Raw genomic sequence first — 21,678 nt, 5'->3', positions numbered from 1 at the left:
TGACCAAACTGTGGACATTACTGTCCTCAGAGGTGAGTTCCTTCTCTTTGAGATGTAGGTGAACTGCTGAGGAGCAGGTTCTCCTGTGTGGGGCCATGTTGTTGTCAAGTGATTGTTTAGTTTCAACTGTTGAAAGGTTAAGGCTCTCCTCGCTGCACTGGCCTGCAGACACAACACTGCTCATTTTGTGTTTACTTTATGTCAGAGTGTGTTGTTGGCTTTGAGATGAGTCAGATTTACCATGTTTCTGATGTGAGGACCCAAATGTGGAACAGCAGCAGTCAAATAATGTGTGGCTAAAATATTTATAAAGAAAATAAGCAAAAAGCGCAGGTAAAAAGAACACAACAAGAAAAATTACAACACAGCAAAGAAACCAGAAAATTACAGAAGAGGAGAATGATAATGATGGCAGAAACAGCAAGGATCTGACAGAAGGTGAGATAAACCAAGGGCTACTACCTACTTCCAGCATGATAATGCACCATGTCACAAAGCTCAGATCATTTCAAACTGGTTTCTTGAACATGACAATGAATTCACTGTACTCCAATGGCCTCCACAGTCACCGGATCTCAATCCAATGCAGCCAACAAATCTGCAACAACTGCATGATGCTATCATGGCTCCAACCTTTTACTAGCAAGGTGTACAGAATAAAGTGGCCGGTGACTGTACAAACCAATTCACTACAATCCAATCATAATCCAAACAAATCGAATGCAATTAATTCCAAATGAGTCCAACTCAAAAAAACAAAGTTGCCTATTTAAGGAAACCAACAGATTTCCCTGATATCAGTAAACTGATCATTTCAAGTCTTATTTGGACTTCTTTGAGAACATATCCCATAAAACGTCTCATATATCTCAAAATTTTGAATTTCAAATGTTAAATAACATCTCTTTGTTTTCTTTCTTTCTATTTACATTTCTGACTCGTCACCTGTGTGAAATGCTGGAGATGAGATTCTGTAGTCTCAGTATCAGGTGACGCTGGCTGTAATGAACATGCAACACTTCCTACAGGTAGCAAAGCAAAGAATAAGCATACATACAAACATCTTCTGCAGCTTCATTTAGCTGATTCATTGTGAGTGGTTCATTTAGATTTTTGAGATCACATATTATCTCAAACCTTCTCACAAGTTCATCTGCCCGATCCTAAAGCTCTAGTTAAACTGTAATTGTACATTTTTAGGGTTTGGTCTTTGGAAATCTGGATCCCCAGAATGGGATGGCTGTTGGACATCCCATGATTGGCCCACCATACTTAGTCACCTGGGACCTGGACATAAAGAAAGAACTTCATGCATTAGACAGCAGGTGGTTTGCTCTATGATGTAGTCATACTGGATCTGCATCACCTTGTCACTCTTCCATCCCAGGGCAGCCAAGAAGGAAAGCCCCGACGTACAGAGGCCGCCAGCTGCTGCAAAATCAATAACATGACTGAAGAAGACTGAAAATATGGACAGACCCATGAGACAACATGAGAGTCCTCCTCAACACCAGGTCCAACTACATCAATGATCTTCAACCTCCAACAGTTTCTCCATAATGTCATGACATTGGATATTCCATATACCTAAAAAGATGAGCTGTGTCCCCACTACTCGTTGATCCATGGCTGCCTGAATGATGTTTAAGTCACTAATGCTGCCTATAGAGAGATTTCTAGGTCTAAACAGCTGTTCAGAAACAGTCATACAAGCCGAAACTCCTTGTGGACCACTACATTCCTCTCAGAGAATAAAAATGAGATTAATCCCACAAATTCCAGGGGATAGAAAAACAAATGTCTGCTACACTTACTTTTCACTTCTGTACCCATTTACTTGCACTGTCTCATCTACACAGATATCACAGGTAAGGCATGGATTAAGTCTTATTTAAATGCTTTAATGTTAATCCTGACATGAAAACTGTTTTGGATAAATTTAATTTGAGGTGTCTGCAGACATGTTGTTCACTCTGGGTGGAGGAATTGACTAATCAGCTGAAGAGAATATTTCAGATAAGTGTTTTAAACACGAGAAGAGAGCTACAATATCATAATAACATAATCAGTGTAGAGGTCAGATTTTATGATGCCATTTTCTCGTGTTACTATGACAACTGTGAGCATCATCAGAAAATCTGATAAATTACTGTTCATTACTGGGTTTTAATTTCACCTGAGTCTCAGTATCAGAGCCCGGTACAACATCTGAATCAGGATCTCATATCAGGGCTCGAGTTTTAGAGTTTCATTCTGTTCAGAGCATCAACCGAGTGTGACTGAGCATATTACATTCAGAGTTCCTCTGTAAGAAGAGAAAGAAGCATTAAATGTTAAAATTAGAATTAATCAAAGTGTCACTTACTCAGCTTCTTCCATGAACTTCTTCCCTCTGCAGCTCTCTGTCTAGACCAGGTCTATGTAGAAGAAGAAGAAGAGGAAATCCTCTACTTATTTTCCTGCCGTCACTTTGAAACTCTTCAAACCATAAAAGAGTCTTAAAGTGATCACAGGTCAGCTGCTGCAGCTTTATATGACTTCATTATAATCAATTATTAACGTGCAGCAGCTTTCTGGATACACTCTGAGTGAACCTGAAACAAACAAGTCTCATTGTTTGGAATCTGTACCTTTTATTTAAATGAAGTGTTTAGGAATCAGTTTGTCTTCTTTCTGGTCTTCTATATCAGATCAGAACATGTGGCTGCAGCTGCTCCAATCACCTTTAATGCCAGCACAGGACCAGTTTGTCTCTGATATCATGACTGGACAAACACTGATGATCATCTTTTCATAAACATTATTGATTTATGTTTACTCTTTGACGTCACTAAAATCTCTTAACTGTGAAGGAAGTGGAGTCTTTATTGATGGGGATTTGTCTTCATCTGGTGGTCAGAAGATAAACAGCAGGACCACAGACGAGGGTAAATGGGCTGTACTTGGATAACGCTTTGCTAGTCAAGCTGACTATTCAAAGCGTTTGCAACACTACATGCCACATTCACTCACACTGCGCATCTTAGTCTATACATAAGTACATGCTTCCTACTCCATTTACACATATTCATAGTTAGGCAGCGTGGGTTCAGTGTCTTGGCCAAGGCTGCTTCGACAAGTGACCCGGGGGAAGCCTGGTCGAACCATGACCTTCCGAATGGTGGACAGCTGCTCTACATCCGCCCCAAAGCAGTGTTTTTGAATTCCTTGAATACTTTAGTAAAGTTCTTTCAATTGTAATAAGATCTGCTGGAAACTCTAAGAGCTTGAATTAGAGAAACTGGACATTTTTTACAGAAACTTAACAAAGTCATTAAAAAGTTTTGATCTTTTATTTAGATGATTGCATTTATCCTTCACTTTCACAAATTCTATATTACAGGTTCTTAAAGCCTAAATTATCCTCCAATTCTGGAACAATCCAACTACTGTACAACTCTCCAGAGTCTCCAGTACAACATAAAAGAATAATAAAATGGATAATATCAAATCTATATTTCACTTTATTTATTATCATTGTGTTGAATAACCAATAGCATTTTTATTTGATCACAAACCTTCAATCCAAAGCAAGTGCTGTCAACTTTTCAAGTCAAAATATTGTTTGTAAAGGATCATTTCGGTTCTCTTTTCCAACATCATGGATGAATGTTATTTTCCATCTTTAAAGGACTGGAAGAGGAAGAAGTTTCCAACAAATCATTTAGAAGAGTTTCAAACAGCTACTGACTGAATCCATGAATCTGAAAAGGTGTTTCTGAGTGAAAGAGACAGACATGTATAGACTGAACTATCTGTTCAACAGTGATTCTCTGACAGGAGGACACTCTTTATACTCAACACAGAGACACTGAGGAAACAGGCTTGTACCAGACAACAAGTCCAGGATGCAGAGGTTCTTCAGTGAATGTGGTGTTGAAGGTGTGGAGGTGGATCAGTGTGTCAGAGGAGACTCTGTAGAAGGACAGAGTGCCAGCAGGACGGTCCACATACACTGCTGCTCTGTTAGAGACGGAGGAGGAGGAGGAGGAGGAGGAGGAGGAGGAGGAGGAGGAGGAGGAGGAGGAGGAGGAGGAGGAGGAGGAGGAGGAGGAGGAGGAGGAGGAGGAGGAGGAGGAGGAGGAGATGGTAGTTTCTCTCTTATTGTGACAGACAGAGTAACCTCCATCAGAGCAGCTCAGACTCCAAGATTGATCATTCCATCCAAACACACAGTTATCGCTGTCTCTTCTCCTTCTGATCCCTCTGTAACTTACTGATATATAAACTTCTCCTCTCCACTCGACCTCCCAGTAACAGCGACCAGTCAGAACATTTCTACACAGCAGCTGAGGCCACCAGTCAAATCTATCTGGATGATCAGGATATGACTGAACCTCCTCCACATGTGTCACCTTCCTGTTGTTGTCAGACAGTTTCAGGTTTCTGTTCACTGTGTTTGTGTCGATTGTGAGTTGACAGGAATCTGATGGAGAGAACAAACACAATCCAGCTGCAGTTATTGATCTATCATCTGTTCACTTTGATCAATGAGTGATGTGACAGTGTGAAGATGGTTGGATGTCATGAATCAGATGAAGAACACACTTACACTTCCTCAGACCTGGTGTCAACCATCGTTCTCCAGCAGGCTCCACCCTGAAAGAAGGAGGGGTGTCAGAGCAGCACAGTCTCTTTCAGCATGTAAACATGGCTCACACACACACATTGTTCTACACTAAGAAAGGAACAGGAAAACATCTGGACACATCCACTGGTATTGAGTACAGTAAAGAGTAATTTTGAAAATTTTCATTTTCATTTAATCTTGACTGACTGTAACAAAGTGTGTGAGATCTCATCTACTCACCACTTTTCCCTGACACATCTTATCCATTAACATTTCTTTTACATGTGCTCATGTTGTTTTAGTTTAGCACTGCCACCGTAATGTTGCTGCATTTACTATCCCAGGTTTGCTTGTGTTGGCATTTATTACAGTTTTTATCTTAGCATTTAAGTGGGATTAGAACAAACACACAGTCATGAATTAATTATGTCTCTGATGTCTGTCAACAGATCCAAATTTTTTGAATTAGTCATCAATGCACACAAATGACACATCGCCAAGACTGAGGTAGAGTACCTTGGTTATGTAATTGGACACATCCACCCTCAAGTAAGTAGTATAAATACTTTAAGAATCATACAAATTAACAGGGGAAATTAATGTTAACAGTGTCTTAGTAGTCAAACATAACAATTCAGTGTTTTCAATATAAATGTTCCTACTTTCAAGATATTTTCAAGCGGTAGAAAAGTTTGGTTCTGTATCTGTGCAAGACATATTAACAATATGCTGCAGCAGGCCTCTCCATACCTGAGTTTGTGTGGATCCTTCATTGCAGCCTTCAGCAGCTTCACTCCTGAGTCTCCTGGATGGTTGTAGCTCAGATCCAGCTTTCTCAGATGGGAGGGGTTGGAGGTCACAGCTGAGGCCAGATAAGCACAGCCTTCCTCTGTGATCAGACAGCCTGACAGGCTGCAGACACACAAAACAACATACATGGCTGAAACTCTTAAGCTGTTTTCACATGAGATACCCAACATTAACAGCTTCATCAATCTGTTAAAGTGACAAAATGAAACAGTACACTCCCTTCGTAGAATCACCACCTTAACATGGTGGAAGGGTTTGAGTATCCCCGTGCGTTAACCACTGGTCTCCTATGACAAATTGGTCTCAGGGGAGGAATCAGACAAAGGGCTCAAGAAGGGGGGCTTTAGGGCTTGGTTGTCCTGGGGGACACTGAGTAGCTAGAAGGGCTGCAGCATCAGTGGTTGCTACGGAGAAGGATTTCATCACATCTTAAAGATCTAGTTGGAAATTTTCCCAACAGAATACTTTGCTCTCTAAGAGTTTCTAAAAGTAGAATCAGAAAATCAGTTATCAGGCCCCTCTCAGTGGAACCAGCACAGGACACCAATTTATTCAGTTGTCACTAGATTCATGGAAGAAGATTATTTGAAAGGGGTTTAGAGTTACTGAAGAGTTACTGTTTGTGATGGACAATCCACAGCTCACACAGTCCATAAATGAGACACAACTGGGGTTCAGATCAGGGAGGCCGTTCCTCCCAATCACTTCTCTCCAGGTCATGCCATGCCATTGCCAACATGGGCATTGAAGTTCCTCAGAAGAACATAGGAATCCCCAGGTGACACCCTCTGTGGGACGCCACGCAGAGAGATAAACAACAGCCAGTTTGGTGCATACTCACAAACAAAAGCCAAAAACTTCCCTTCTGTGACTCACAGCTGCAGTAAAGTGACCCGCCTGAGACAAGGGCTCATCCTAAACCCGGAGAGAAAATTCCAGCCCAGAAGTCCAAAAACTAGATATTTTCCGAACGACGCAGACTTTCGCTGTTCTCGGTGAGTAGATAAACGTATTTCATGCCAGACATAAGGTCTAGGTTTAAAAATACCGGAGTGCCCCTTTAAGATGGTCTACAGAGAAGACGGGAAATTTTGTTCAATAAAAAGTTAGATGGATTACCAAGAGCCCTGTTTTCACCCAGAGGACCAGACACAAAATCCATCAAAAATCATTGAATGACTCCAGAGAAACTTAAATTATTGTTTCAAAAGTGAGAAAATAATTATAATATATATTCAAAAACATTTCCGAAGTAGAAAAACATTTGCTACCGTTTTGGGGAGGGAAATTACTTGGTTCAGCTATATTAAATAGCAAGAGATCTAATGATTTACTTTAATAAGTTGTACAATTGGATGATGAATCCTGACCTGAGAGATTCCAGTCTACAATGTAGACTACTTAGTCCAACAGACAGCAGCTTCAGTCCTGAATCCTGCAGGTCGTTGTTACTCAGGTCCAGTTCTGTCAAAGGATTGGAAGGACTGGGGGACTGGAAGCTGAGAACTGAGGACAGAGCTTCACAGCTTCTCTCTGGGAGGTTACAGCCTCTCAGTCTGCAGAAACAGTCATAATCAGAGAATGGTAAACAAATGATCCAAACATTTATTCAGCAAGTTTGATCAGTCACCTGCCCCTTGTCCAGTAGGATCAATCATACCGCAGCTCATGTCATCTAACCCACCCCACCTCCAACTCAACAATCGTCTCAACAACGGTCAGCTCTAAACCCCCTCTGCTACCCATTAAATCCAGCTGACACACACATCGAGTGAAGAAATGGTCAGAGGACGCTGAGGGGGATTTGAAGGATGAATGCTAGCCAAGCTATGATCACGCCTGGACAATGTTTCTCATCCCATAAATGACACCAAGACTGCACTGAAAAGCTTAATTACTGACAGGCTGCTGAAAAGTAAATGTCTCTATTCTATTCTACAATATTCTATTCAATCTGGATATTTTTCTCATTTGAACTTTATTTTCATCTTTTATAACACCATCAGCTGGTATAATGTAAAATCAGACAGTATCAGAGCATTCGAACCTGAGAGATTCCAGTTCACAGTGTGGACTCTTTAATCCAACGCACAGCTGCTTCACCCCTGAATCTCTCAAATTGTTTTTACTCAGGTCCAGCTCTTTCAGATTGGAAGACGGGGAGTTGAGAATTTCAGACAAAGTTTTAAAGCTTCTCTCTGACAGCTTGCAGCCACTCAGCCTGAACAGATAATAACAAAGTGACAAGTAATACATTATTTATTTCTCCTGTTGAAAAAACAGCTGTGTTTTTGAACGATGATAACTTACAGAGCTTTGTTGGAGGCTTTGACCACTGGCAGCAGCCTCAGAAGAGCCTCCTCTGAAGCAGAGTATTTCTTCAGGTCAAACACATCCAGATCTTTTCCTGATGACAGTAAGATGAAGACCAGAGCTGACCACTGAACAGGAGACAGTTCATCTGTGGAGAGACTTCCTGAACTCAGGTAACGTTGGATCTCTTCAACGAGAGAACGATCATTCAGTTCATTCAGACAGTGGAACAGATTGATGCTTCTCTCTGCAGACAGATTCTCACTGATCTTCTTCTTGATGTAATCATTGGTCTGTGAGCTACTTCCTGTCTGTGTCAGCAGGCCTCGTAGGAGACTCTGATTGGTTTGCAGTGAAAGACCCAGGAGGAAGCGGAGGAACAGGTCCAGGTGTCCATTTGGACTCTGTAAGGCCTTGTTCACAGCACTCTGATAGAAGAGAGTCTCTTCTTCTATTTTAGATTTATTTAAGATTGCTTGTTTTTCCAGCAGGTTGACTCCAGACTTGATGAAGGTCAGATGGACATGAAGAGCAGCCAGAAACTCCTGAACACTCAGATGGATGAAGCAGAACACCTTCTCCTGGAACAGCCCTCTCTCCTCTTTAAAGATCTGTGTGAACACTCCTGAGTACACTGAGGCTGCTGAGATATCGATGCCACACTCTGTCAGGTCTGATTCATAGAAGATCAGGTTTCCTTTCTGCAGCTGCTCAAAAGCCAGTTTTCCCAGAGACTCAATCATCTTCCTGCTCTCTGGACTCCAGTGTGGATCTGTCTCAGCTCCTCCATCATACTTGACCTTCTTCACTTTGGCCTGAACCACCAGGAAGTGGATGTACATCTCAGTCAGGGTCTTGGGCAGCTCTCCTCCCTCTCTGGTTTTCAGCACATCCTCCAGAACTGTAGCAGTGATCCAGCAGAAGACTGGGATGTGGCACATGATGTGGAGGCTTCGTGATGTCTGGATGTGGGAGATGATCCTGCTGGCCCGCTTCTTATCTCTGAATCTCTTCCTGAAGTACTCCTCCTTCTGTGGGTCAGTGAACCCTCTGACCTCTGTCACCATGCCAACACAGTCAGGAGGGATCTGATTGGCTGCTGCAGGTCGTGTGGTTATCCAGAGGCGAGCAGAGGGAAGCAGGTTCCCCCTGATGAGGTTTGTCAGCAGCACATCCACTGAGGTGGACTCTGTAACATCAGTCAGGGGCTCCTTGTTGTGGAAGTCCAGAGGAAGTCGACACTCATCCAGACCGTCAAAGATGAACACAACCTGGAACTCTTCAAAGCTGCAGATTCCTGCTTCTTTGGTTTCAGTAAAGAAGTGATGAACAAGTTCCACCAAGCTGAACTTTTTCTCTTTCAGCACATTCAGCTCTCTGAAAGTGAATGGAAACATGAACTGGATGTTCTGGTTGGCTTTGCCTTCAGCCCAGTCCAGAGTGAACTTCTGTGTTAAGACTGTTTTCCCAATGCCAGCCACTCCCTTTGTCATCACTGTTCTGATTGGTTCATCTCTTCCAGGTGGGAGTTTAAAGATGTCCTCTTGTCTGATGGTTGTTTCTGCTCTGCCTGCTTTCCTGGATGCTGTTTCAATCTGTCTGACCTCATGTTCATCATTGACCTCTCCAGTCCCTCCCTCTGTGATGTAGAGCTCTGTGTAGATCTGATTCAGAAGGGTTGGGTTTCTTGCTTTAGAAATCCCCTCAAACACACACTGGAACTTCTTCTTCAGAGCAGATTTAAGTTTACGTCCACAAAGTTCTGAATGAACACATAGAGTAACAATAGTAAATAAACCTTTCAACCCTGTAATGAATGAGTATTTGAACATCTGTTGTTCTGTGTGTTGAGACATCAGTAAATGTGTCATTTATCCAGCAGGTTAAATCTTTAGAGAAATCCTCTTACTGCTCTGCAGACGGTCAGCCAGCTCCTCCTGCTTCATTCTCCTCAGGAAGTGAACTGTGATCTTCACTAATGCCTCTCTGCTGCTCCTCTGCTCTTCATCCTCATCCTCCCTCTGACTCTCTAAGCATTCTGGGTAATCTGGACTCAGAACCTTCTGGATCTTCTTCAGCTCCTCCTTCACAAAAGTGAGCATGATGTCCTCCAGCAGCTGGAACAGAATACTATATGAATGAGCCAATCAGACTGAAATCATGGAGCCAAATATCAGATCCATGTTGGACACACTGACAATCCACTGGTCTACAAAGTGCAGCATGGAGATGACTGTGAACAGAATAGATGGAGAATAGTTGCTGTACATGTACAGACCATAAATATGGAGTCCAGCTGTGTTTGATGCTGCTGGGCAGACTGACCACTGGGAACCTCTGAGCTCTGCTGGTCCACTCTGTGGAGGAATCATGAAGAATGAGCTCACATTCTGTCTGTCCACACAGAGACAAACACAAGGTAAAGGTCCTATTAATTAGATTGTTGATTGCAACTCTGTCAAAGGTGAAATATAATTTCTGTCTGTATTTCAGTGGAGCTTCAATAACTTATATTTTATTATGCATTTATTGACCTTGCTGTGGACCACCAAGATATTTATAAGTTGTTTTCAGTCATTCAACATGTGCGTGTTTTTCTTCTTTTGCTTTAAACATAACTTGAAGATGTCCCTAGCTTTAGACAATTCCACAGGACCAATGTTAATATAACCATGTTTTTTATACACAAGACAATATTCTGCTGTGGTAGAAGAGCACAGTCGTTGTGGGCACATCCTCTATGCTGTCATCTCTTACATGTGATGAACACAACAGGTCCAGCAGTAAAACCCATTCATCCCTCTCTCCAACTACTCTCTCCAGCTCCTCCTGGGGGACCCTGGAGGTGACCCCAGGCCAGATGGGATATATAATCCCTCCAGTTTGTTCTGAGTCCCCCTTTGGGTCTGCTAACAACAACAATAGCTTCTTCTAAACCCAACCAGACTGTTCAGGAAGATTTCCCTCTTAACCAACATCTCTATATTGGATTTGATCAGTCTGTCTTTGCTGACAGGATATGTACCTCAGAGTTTTAACAACATACTGAAGGATGCACATCTTTTGTCCAGAATTAAGTTTTAGTGAATCTCAACTCTTCCTTCCAGTTGAAGAACACATGAACAAAGGCCCTGGAGTGGAGCTGATTGGTGTTTGATTGTATAAGACTAATTGCAGTGAGCACAGATGTTGTGAAGGTTTTACATATAAACAGCTGTTTGTGAAACTTTCTCAAAATTATTCTGATGCAGCACTTTGTTATGATTTTAATAGGGCTGTCAAACGATTAATCACATTTTTCCATAGTTAACCCACGATTAATCTCTATATTAAGAATATAGAATTATAATCAAATAAACACAAAGAAAAACTATCTTTTAATAAAAACGTGCATTGTAGACCCACTTGAAATGTCTATTTAAAAATACAGTACATAAAAAGGGTGGAATGCTCTCTCCGGGTCGGGAATAAGATCCTTCCCCAAGTGGAGGAGTTCAAGTATCTCGGGGTCTTGTTCACGAGTTAAGGACGAATGGAGCGGGAGATAGACGGACGGATCAGTGCGGTATCCACAGTGTTGCGGGCTCTGCACCGACCCGTCGTTGAGAAGAAGGAGCTGAGAAGGCGAAGCTCTCGATTTACCGGTCAATCTACGTTCGTACCCTCACATATGGTCACGAGTTGTGGGTAGTGACTGAAAGAACGAGATCGCGAATACAAGCGGTCGAAATGGGCTTCCTCCGCAGGGTGTCTGGGCTCTTCCTTAGAGATAGGGTGAGAAGCTCAATCATCTGGGAGGGGCTCGGAATAGAACCTCTGCTCCTCCGCATTGAGAGGAGCCAGATGAGGTGGCTCGGGCATCTGGTTAGGATGCCTCCTGGACACCTCCCTGGTGAGGTGTTCCGGGCACGTTCCACTGGGAGGAGACCCCGGGTAAGACCCAGGACACATTGGAGAGACTATGTCTCTCGGCTGGCCTGGGAACGCCTGGGGGTCTCCCGGGAAGAGCTGGAGGAAGTGGCCGGGGACGGGGGCGTCTGGGTTTCTCTGCTCAAGCTGCAGCCCCCGCGACCTCACCCCCGGAGAAGCGGCAGACAATGGATGGATGAACAGTACATAAAATGTCACAAAAATGTGATCTTAAACCTGAAGAGGTAGTAGACAACAAACGAAAACAGAACAGGGCCTAATGACAGTTAAATGAATGAAAAACTGCTGTCCTTTGACACATCAGATTCAGAACACTGAACTCTTAGTGACTTTTCTCCTATTCATTAAGCCAATTGCTAATTCAGCGATTAATCGCGATCAAAAAAAATATTGTTTTTAATTAATCGCATCGCGATTAATACGTTAACTATGACAGCCCTAGATTTTAATAATCTTTCTTACCTCTGTGCTACCTGTTGGTATCCATATCTGTCAGATATGGGAGGATTCTTCATGGAGAACCAGCTGGGTTCAGCGCTCTCCAGCTTCCTCCTGATTAAAAAACATAGATTATAATCTTCACTACACCCAGAACACAGTCAGGAGGTACGTTTTCTTCATATATCTGAGCAAGCAAATACCCGATCCTGTTTCAAAATCAGAAGGTGATTTGTTGAAGGTATCTGGAAATAAAACTAAATAATAAATTTAAAATATACTGAGAACAGTAAATGAAAATAAATAATAAGCAAATATCATAAACCCTCCGTCTTGCTTTTGTAAAGTAACGGAATAACAGATATTTTCTATGGAAACAAACTAAGTCCTACATCCATCACACACACGTTCACATCCATCAAACTAGAGTGAGGGTTCCAGGTTTGATGCCAAGTATTACAAGCTTTATATCTACAGACAGATAAAGCTGTCTGATTCAAACCTCTAATGCAGAATGTCTGCTGTTCTCTCTGCTGTTGAAGTGTGTGTTGTTATAAAATAAAACAATCAGAAGAAAAGGTTGTGGATGTCCACAATTTTGTTATGAACTCATATATGTGTTAGTTAAGTTAGAGGTGCATCAGTTTATTAGCAAATGTAAATAAATGATCACAGCATCTACTGCTACAGACTGTACAACAGTTCATTTCCAGCACAAAGTGGACTCAATACTTAGATTTCCTATGTGTGACAGATAGAAATATATTGCATTTTTATAATGACAAGCAAAGTTTAAATGTGGCAGTAGGTGATGGAGGATGTGTTTGTGGAAAACATTCAACACACACCGCTTCATATATGAACATAGAAATGGATGTGAAACAGAGCTGAGCTCACAATAAACACATGTTGGAATAAAAACTGTTCAAACTGACTCTGCTACATTTTACTCTGTTACAACATTTACACTCAGCTCACCTCTTAAAGGATGGATGTTGGTCTGATTTGAAGTAAAGAGGAAGACCCATTGACTCGTTGCTCTTATAGGACACACAGCTGGGTCCAGGTTCTAGTTCAGGTTCAATGTGAAATTCAGTCGGAAAATTTGGAGAGATCCTGAAAGAAAAAGATTTGTTTGAAAAAAAGTCAATATTTTCCATGAAATTCTACCAGAAAAAAAAGTTGTTTTGATCAATTCTGAGAGACAAAAATATAATTACTGACTTGGTGGATCCATTGATTAGCAATTGTGAATAAAAGATCACAACATATACTGCTACAGACTGAAGAAAAGTTAATTTCCAATACAATGGAGAAATGGATGTGAAACAGAGCTGAGCTCACAATAAACACATGTTGGAATAAAAACTGTTCAAACTCACTCTGCTACATTTTACTCTGTTACAACATTTACACTCAGCTCACCTCTTAAAGGATGGATGTTGGTCTGATTTGAAGTAAAGAGGAAGACCCATTGACTCATTGCTCTTAAAGGACACACAGCTGGGTTCAGGTTCTGGGTCTGGTTCTGTTCCAGGTTGGTTCCTGTGAATAAAGGTGGTTTGGTGATGTGAGTGCTGAGCTCTGACATGGAGAAGAGTCATGGACAGTTAGAGATGGTCATCTCACCTCTGAGCTTTGCTCTGGCTCTCATGTTCCCCACACAGAGTGGTTTTAGTGTCCTCACACTGATCCATGCTGCTGAATTCACATCAGCTCACACACACTTTCTACCTTCATCTGCAGAGGAAACACAAATCATTCATCTGCACATCAACTCAAATCCTCCTCTCCATCATTTGGGCTGTAAAAAGATCAGCTGCTGTACTTCCATCAGTCCTATAGATGGAGGCATGGAGCAGCACCGACATCATGATCCTGATGATGATGATGATGATGATGATGATGATGATGATGATGATGATGATGATGATGATGATGATGATGAAACATTTCCATTCATTGACACACTCTGATTATCTGAACCTGCAGCATGATGATAAATCTGATATCTGAAACACTCTGATGGGCTGAATGTAGAACTGAACTGTACATGAACAGCTACACTGTAGATAAGTAGCAGCAGGACTCCAGAAATCCATCCTGCAGGATCACTGCAGACTGACAGGAACCACCAGGGAGCGCTCACTGCTCTCTGTTAAATATTATTCACCCACTGATGAGTCCACATGATCACACACAGAGGCTCCAGACACACCTGCATTATGATCTTTCATAAAATAAGTTAAGTTAAATATTCAAGTTAAACAGGGTCAGAGTCCGGTCCAACAGCTCTGTCTGGGTGTTTTTGAACAGCACATTCCAGTCAGAGTTCCTCTGTTGGAGGAGAAAACAGCAGCAGACTGAGTAGGAAACATTTCATGTTAGTAACAAGCTGCAGCTCCTCATCAACACACACTGATTGTTGCTGTTTACTCTCAGCTCACATGACTTGTGTCTCATCAGCAGAGGAAATCTCTCTCTTTGAACAAAGTGTCAGTTACACAAAGTGTCACTTACTCAGCCTCTTCCATGAACTTCTTCCCTCTGCAGCTCTCTGCTGTGTAGGTCTGTGTAGAAGAAGAGGAAATCCTCTGCTGCTTCTGCGACATCAGTCCTCTGTGTCTGCAGGCTGCCGTCACTCTGAAACTCTTCAAACCATAAAAGAGTCTTAAAGTGATCAGAGGTCAGCTGCTGCAGCTTTATATGACTTTAGTTCATCAATAATTAACCTGCAGAGCAAACAGTTTAAACAGAGCTGAAGCCCTCAGTCCAATCACTGATCAGCACCTGCACTTAAAAAACAGAAGAAAATTATTAATTATTTCATGTAGTTGGAACCAAAACTCTGGTGAAGAGAAGACTTCAGAGCAAACTGAAGTGTTTTTGTTCCCAGTTTGTGTGTGAGGGAAAAAGCTTTCAATGCGCTGCATTCAGGACCAAAGTTGACTCATTTTTGGTGCTAATTCATCTCTTTCAGTGGTCACTGCTGGTACATGAGTTACAGGTGAGATGGTAAACCAGAGAATCAGGTGAAGTTATTGTGACTTATAGAAGCTGCTGGACTGCAGCTAAACACTTTAAATGTTTCTGATAACAAACATCCAATCAAAAGTGTTCAAAACAAGATAATAAAAATAAGATTAATGATAAACTTTTATGGGCTGGATGTGAATCATGTGAAAGTTTGTGATTTATTGAGCATTTTCAGTAGGAACTGATAAAAACAGCATGTGGTTAACATGAGTGGTTTTAGAAGTGATGTTGAATTATTTCCATTGTTGTGAGTAATATTAACGAATTCTACTGTTGGTGAGAAAATCCCCACCTACTACCTGCCCCGCCCCCATCAGGGGTGGAGCTGTGACTCATTCCAGGTCGCAGCTCACCTGTGTCTTAGTCTGTGGAGAGGAGAGTCCTCTTCTTTAACGCTCTGTTTGAACAAACTGTGAGTCTGAGCTTTGTCTTCAGTAACTTTCCTGTTTGTTTCTGCTCTGTAATGTTTGGGGAACACGTTCACTTCTTATTTCAGAACAAATTGTGATCACTCCTGAGTTTGAAGGTCAGTCTACAGGATGTTTACATCGATCAGGTGGATTTAAACTGTTTTTTCCTAAAAATCAAACCGCTGTTTTCAACTTTAAAGTCAGACACAACAGCTTCCTGCTGCTTGAATAAAATGACAGTGTTACTTTATTGTTGTGTATAATCCAAGTGGAAAACATTTAGTCTTGTTTCCTCTTTTCAGATTTTCTTTTTGGTTTAGTTCAAGTAGTTTAAGAACAAACATTTAGAGTTTTCATCTGTTTTCTGAAACACCTCAAAGCTGAGATCTAACATCTGTCATTGTTTGCTTTTCCTGTTAAAAAAAAATCTAAAATCTAAAGTGTAAGTGTTATAAATGTTGAAGTGACTGAAGCTTCCAGTCAGAGTGAATCAGGAGATGTTGCTTCATCATCATCAGAATCATGCTGTGTGGGCTGGGCTGCAGGTCCATGCCTCCATCTACTGGACTGATGGTAGAAATCCAGCAGCTTCCTCTGCCTCAGACTCCACAGCTAACTACCACCTAACTAGATCACCTTTCTGGGAAATCAACAGGGATCAACATAATTAATGTAAATATAATAAAAAGGGAAGGGTTTTAAACCATGTGTGTAACCACCAATAATCTCTGGTTACAGTATCTAAGGGTCCAAGATGAAGAGTACAGCTTTAACTAATCTTAAATATACTGAGGGGTGTCACTGCTGATGTGCAGATGAAGGTAGAAAGTGCGTGTGAGCTGATGTGAATTCAGCAGCATGGATCAGTGTGAGGACACTAAAACCTCACTGTGTGGGGAACATGAGAGCCAGAGCAAAGCTCAGAGGTGAGATGACCATCTCTAACTGTCCATGACTCTTCTATCAGCTCTCACATCAAACCATCAGCAGCAAACTTCTCCCAGTGCTGGAACTGGAGCCAGCTGTGTCCTTCCAGAGTGACCACAGAGAGGATTTTAATCAGTTTAGGATCAATATTCTGCCTCAGTGAGCTGAGTTGTGTTTGTGTTTGGTGGTGGTGAAATGTAAAGAACTGTCTCTTTCTGCAGTGAAGTGGCTTTAGTGGGGTATGAAAATGTAAAAACTATCAGAAGGTGCATGTGTGGCTCTCTGCTGATGATTATCTACCCCACAGTTTGTTGCTCCACGTGGACTTGATTGTATGAGAGCTTCCCCTGAATAACTATTTGCATCTGCTGAGCAGTTATTGTGGTCCTTCATGTGCAAAACAGGAACATCAGTAAAACGAGTAATCCAGGATATTTCTGATAATTCCAGTGATCTAATTAGTGAGCTGAACTTAACCGGCTCGTAGATGAAGGAGGACCCAGATTCACATGCAGGAGTCAGAGGAATGAGAACTTCATCATCAGCCGGCACAAACACAGAGCAGCAACAATGAGCAGCCCTGCTCATACATGTGCTGAGGGAGGCGATGACTAATACAATCAGTAACAGTAACCAGGAGGGAAGCAGAAGCAGAACTAAATAAAATGCACAAGGGACTGTGCAAACAAAATGAAACGGGAAGCAAACTGACTGACATGCAAAAGTGAACTAATTTCCAGATGAAACAGAACACAGAAATCCGAAGAACAAGATGAACACGAAACCTGAAACATCTAACGTAATAGCTTGGAAAATATGGAAAAATAACGCTGAAAAAGAACATTTCCCACTTAAATAACACTAAACTTAACACAATTTAGCAGCTATGATGTGAACATAAAAAGAATACACTCATCTGGCCATTTCGCCCACACATTTATCAGCAGGTCATATTTTCCTGCTGCTGCTGGTACAAATGTGCCTTTCTCTGCTCTGCAGGTCATCTCTCATACTGGGGAACAGATTTGTTTTCAATCTTTTGCTGTATCCTGACACTGGATTGGCTGCAGGAACTGGATGAGCGCTGGTCTCTGAGCACTTTGTCTGGGTTTGGTTTGGATTCATTAGCACATTGACGCAAAAAGCATCTTCAAAGCATCTCGCTCTGTTATTATTGCTTTTACTGTCATTTCTGAGAGCTTGAATGTGCAGCTGGCCTCGAGGTTGGTGATCCACACTTCCATCTCCATTGATCCTTTCTGCAGTTCCACCACTGCTGGAACACTGATTAAATGTTAAATAACACGAGACCTTTTATTTTTGTGACAAACAAACCTTTGAAGAAGCTCTGAAGGGCTTGAAATTCATCCTGAACGACCCTGATTTTTTCAAATCAAAGTGCAGATTCAGTTTCATTATTATAGAGCTGAAATCACAACAAGTGTCATCTCAAGCCACTTCAAAGATACAATCCAAGTAAATCCAAGTAAATGCCATTTCCATCTAAACTGGAATCACTTCCTGTCGGAGGCCAGATGGATTTTCATGACTACAGACACATGATACTCTGCAGGTGAACATCTGTTAGTTCAATTTATTTACAGTCACACTCTCTTCCATTGTTCCCAAATTTATTACACTGACAGAGACATAATTCCATATTATACAAAATAAATTTCCTGTGAATTCATGCAGTCAAGTTCAACACATCATTGTTTTGTACTTGTGGAATCCCACAAAGTTAAAGAGCATTACGTGCCCTCAGTGAGCAGCTTCCAGCTCGTATTTTTAATTTCAGGTTGGTATCTTGTTTGATGAGATATTTCAAAGGCTTTATGTGCAACAATTGATTATCTTGTAAAATCAGGACAGATGAAACTCTAGAATTTTCTGAACAACATGAGATCATTTTGCTTGTTGCTAATCCTGATGTAGACTGGTTGGGCGAACTCCCATGCACCCTCCAGGATCCTGCCGAGGGTATAGAGCTGGTCCACTGTTCCACGGCCAGGACGAAAGCCACACTGCATCTCCTGAATCCGAGGCTCGATTATCCGACGGATCCTCCTCTCCAATACCCCCGAATAGACCTTACCAGGGAGGCTGAGGAGTGTGATACCCCTATAGTTGGAACACACCCTCTGGTCCCCCTTTTTAAAGAGGGGGACCACCACCCCAATCTGCCAGTCCAGAGGCACTGTCCCCGATGTCCACGCGATGCTGCAGAGGCGTGTCAGCCAAGACAGCCCTACAACATCCAGAGCCTTGAGAAACTCAGGACGGACCTCATCCACCCCCGGGGCCTTGCCACCGAGGAGCTTTTTGACCACCTCGGCAACCTCAGCCCCAGAAATGGGAGGCCCCGTCTCCGAGCTCTCCGACTCTGCCTCTTCCGAGCACGTGTTGGTAGATTGAGGAGTTCCTCGAAGTACTCCCCCCACCGACTCACAACATCCCTAGTTGAGGTCAGCAAAGCCCCGTCCCCACTGTAAACAGTGTTGACTGTGAGCCGCTTCCCCCCCCTGAGACACCGGATGGTGGACCAGAATCTCTTCGAGGCCGTCCGGAAATCGTTCTCCATGGTCTCACCGAACTCCTCCCAGGCCCGAGTTTTTGCCTCAGCAACCGCCGAAGCCGCGGCCCGTCTGGCCTGTCGGTACCTATCAGCTGCTTCCAGGGTCCCACTGGCCAAAAAGGCCCGATAGGACTCCTTCTTCAGCTTGACGGCTTCCCTCACCACTGGTGTCCACCAGCAGGTTCGAGGGTTGCCGCCACGACAGGCACCGACCACCTTACGGCCACAACTCCGATCAGCTGCCTCGGCAATGGAGTCACGGAACATGGCCCATTCGGACTCAATGTCCCCCACCTCCCCCGGGATATGGTTGAAGGACTTTTTTGTGGACTTGGAGAAAGCGTTCGACCGTGTCCCTCGTGGAGTCCTGTGGGGGGTGCTCCGGGAATATGGAGTGCCGGACCCCTTGATAGGGGCCGTTCGGTCTCTGTATGACCGGTGCCAGAGTTTGGTCCGCATTGCCGGCAGTAAGTCGGATACGTTTCCGGTGAGAGTTGGACTCCGTCAGGGCTGCACTTTGTCACCGATTCTGTTCCTAACTTTTATGGACAGAATTTCTAGGCGGAGCCAGGGCATTGAGGGTGTCCGATTTGGCGACCTCAGAATCGGGTCTCTGCTTTTTGCAGATGATGTGGTTCTGTTAGCGTCGTCAGGCCGTGACCTTCAGCTCTCACTGGAGCGATTCGCAGCCGAGTGTGAAGCGGCTGGGATGAGAATCAGCACCTCCAAATCCGAGACTATGGTTCTCAGCCGGAAAAGGGTGGAATGCTCTCTCCGGGTCGGGAATGAGATCCTTCCCCAAGTGGAGGAGTTCAAGTATCTCGGGGTCTTGTTCACGAGTGAGGGACGAATGGAACGGGAGATTGACGGGCGGATCGGTGCGGCGTCTGCAGTGTTGCGGGCTCTGCACCGACCCGTCGTTGTGAAGAGGGAGCTGAGCCAGAAGGCGAAGCTCTCTACTTACTGGTCAATCTACGTTCCCATCCTCACCTATGGTCACGAGTTGTGGGTAGTGACCGAAAGAACAAGATCGCGAATACAAGCGGTCGAAATGGGTTTCCTCCGCAGGGTGTCTGGGCTCTCCCTTAGAGATAGGGTGAGAAGCTCAGTCATCCGGGAGGGGCTCGGAGTAGAACCGCTGCTCCTCCGCATTGAGAGGAGTCAGATGAGGTGGCTCGGGCATCTGGTTAGGATGCCCCCTGGGCGCCTCCCTGGGGAGGTGTTCCGGGCACGTCACACTGGGAGGAGACCCCGGGGGAGACCCAGGACACGTTGGAGAGACTATGTCTCTCGGCTGGCCTGGGAACGCCTTGGGGTCCCCCCGGAAGAGCTCGAGGAAGTGGCCGGGGACAGAGACGTCTGGGTTTCTCTGCTCAAGCTGCTGCCCCCGCGACCCGACCCCCGGATAAGCGGCAGATGATGGATGGATAATCCTGATGTGATTTATAGATGAAAGTAAGGCTTATCAGCTGAGCAACCTAAACAATTACAACCTCAATACATCAATAAATATGATATGGTGGCACACAAAGCTTCTGTAATAAGCACTTTAATTATTTAACCATTTAAAACGATATTAACAACAATATTACCTGTTAAATTAAATCTAGATATTTGTCGACATGAGAGCTGAGAGTCTTCTCCAGTTCTACTGATTACATGGAACATATAACAAAGACTTTGCAGTTTAAGATAAAGCTAAACAGTTAATCATGATGGGATCTTCTCCGTGTCTTTGCATTTGGATAGCGTTAATATAGTTTGGAAATAGTTTGGGGAGTTAAGTGAGAGAGAGATATTTTTCAGATTGAGGAGAGTGAGGAGAGAAGGATAGGTAAGAGGATGGAGCCAGCCAGGAAGAGGAGGATTTCCCTGTGTGGGAACATTTTCATTTGATATCTCCTAATAAGGTAAGCTAAATCTAACATATTTCAGATGCATTAGGTTTGCTTATAGAACTATTTTTCACTGTTTCTTAATGTATTCATAGGTGAGGTGTTTATTGTGTTCCAAGGAGTTGGGGTACAGTAACAACACCTCATCCATGCTAAGGCATTACCGTGCCTTGCATGAGAATAAGGAGGAAACTGGAGCTTCACTCAGCCAAGGTAAGTACTACAATATTACAATATTATCATGGTAGAAACAGGAAGTGACGTCTTCCTCGCTCTTGGATAATTTCTTTTTCTCGCCATGGATATGATGAATCACGGTTGTATCTGAGTAGCTCTGGTGATATCAGTCTGTATGTGTGCAATAAATATGCCGTGAGGCTAAAGAGAAAGACTGAGTGGATCCTACTTATGTTCTAAATGCAACAGAAGACTGGGCATTCCTGACTTAACCTCAATTATATTGAATATACATGCTATTAATTCTGTGTTCTTCTTTCTTTCTCTTTGGGGTTAATAAAGTATTTCTATCCTGTTTCACACAATTATTTTTGTGTGCCTGCCTTATTAGGAGAGATCAGCTCAAAATGCTCCCAGACAGGAGAAAATCTCCTCTTATTGGCTGCATGAACAAAAAGGCAGCTAGCTGTGAAGAATATGTTCGCACCACAAGGTTCTAAATCCACACAATGTGAAGGTAGATCCATTGCGTTACGATGGTGCTTATATCTCGAATTA

The 21,678-nt window shown here is 43.0% G+C and overlaps 3 protein-coding genes and 1 long non-coding RNA gene across 8 annotated transcripts in view; 2 read left to right on the top strand and 2 right to left on the bottom strand.

Annotated features, from left to right (window-relative positions):
- Nucleotides 1-21,678, top strand: part of LOC140290166 (protein NLRC3-like) — a 362,014-nt gene that overhangs the window by 285,471 nt on the left and 54,865 nt on the right. The window lies entirely within an intron of this gene.
- LOC140290202 (NLR family CARD domain-containing protein 3-like) overlaps nucleotides 1-21,678 on the bottom strand; it is a 556,114-nt gene that overhangs the window by 504,681 nt on the left and 29,755 nt on the right. The window lies entirely within an intron of this gene.
- Nucleotides 3,619-13,337, bottom strand: LOC140296030 (NLR family CARD domain-containing protein 3-like). The gene is made up of 10 exons (XM_072379696.1): nucleotides 13,321-13,337; nucleotides 13,079-13,216; nucleotides 10,011-10,089; nucleotides 9,642-9,849; nucleotides 7,730-9,494; nucleotides 6,790-6,975; nucleotides 5,360-5,521; nucleotides 4,592-4,638; nucleotides 4,395-4,465; nucleotides 3,619-3,989 (listed from the first exon to the last, which is right to left on the bottom strand). The coding sequence occupies exons 1-10, from the start codon at nucleotides 13,335-13,337 to the stop codon at nucleotides 3,837-3,839; spliced, it is 2,826 nt and encodes a 941-aa protein (XP_072235797.1). The 3' UTR covers nucleotides 3,619-3,836.
- On the top strand, nucleotides 13,549-13,858 carry LOC140290722 (uncharacterized). Its single transcript, XR_011912386.1, has 2 exons — nucleotides 13,549-13,620; nucleotides 13,717-13,858. It is a non-coding gene; the product is annotated as an uncharacterized lncRNA (long non-coding RNA).

Source organism: Leuresthes tenuis, unplaced genomic scaffold (genome assembly GCF_036924035.1).
Source record: "Leuresthes tenuis unplaced genomic scaffold, fLeuTen1.0.hap1 SCAF_1, whole genome shotgun sequence".
Taxonomy (NCBI): domain Eukaryota; kingdom Metazoa; phylum Chordata; class Actinopteri; order Atheriniformes; family Atherinopsidae; genus Leuresthes; species Leuresthes tenuis.
Note: the sequence above shows the minus strand (reverse complement) of the source record. Positions and strands in the feature narration are given on the sequence as shown.

Coding starts and splice junctions, on each gene's coding strand:
- LOC140296030 (XM_072379696.1), bottom strand. Junction 10,090..13,078: donor CAACATCCATCCTTTAAGAG/GTGAGCTGAGTG, acceptor ATTCCTCCACAG/AGTGGACCAGCAGAGCTCAG. Junction 9,495..9,641: donor GGCTGACCGTCTGCAGAGCA/GTAAGAGGATTT, acceptor GTGTTCATTCAG/AACTTTGTGGACGTAAACTT.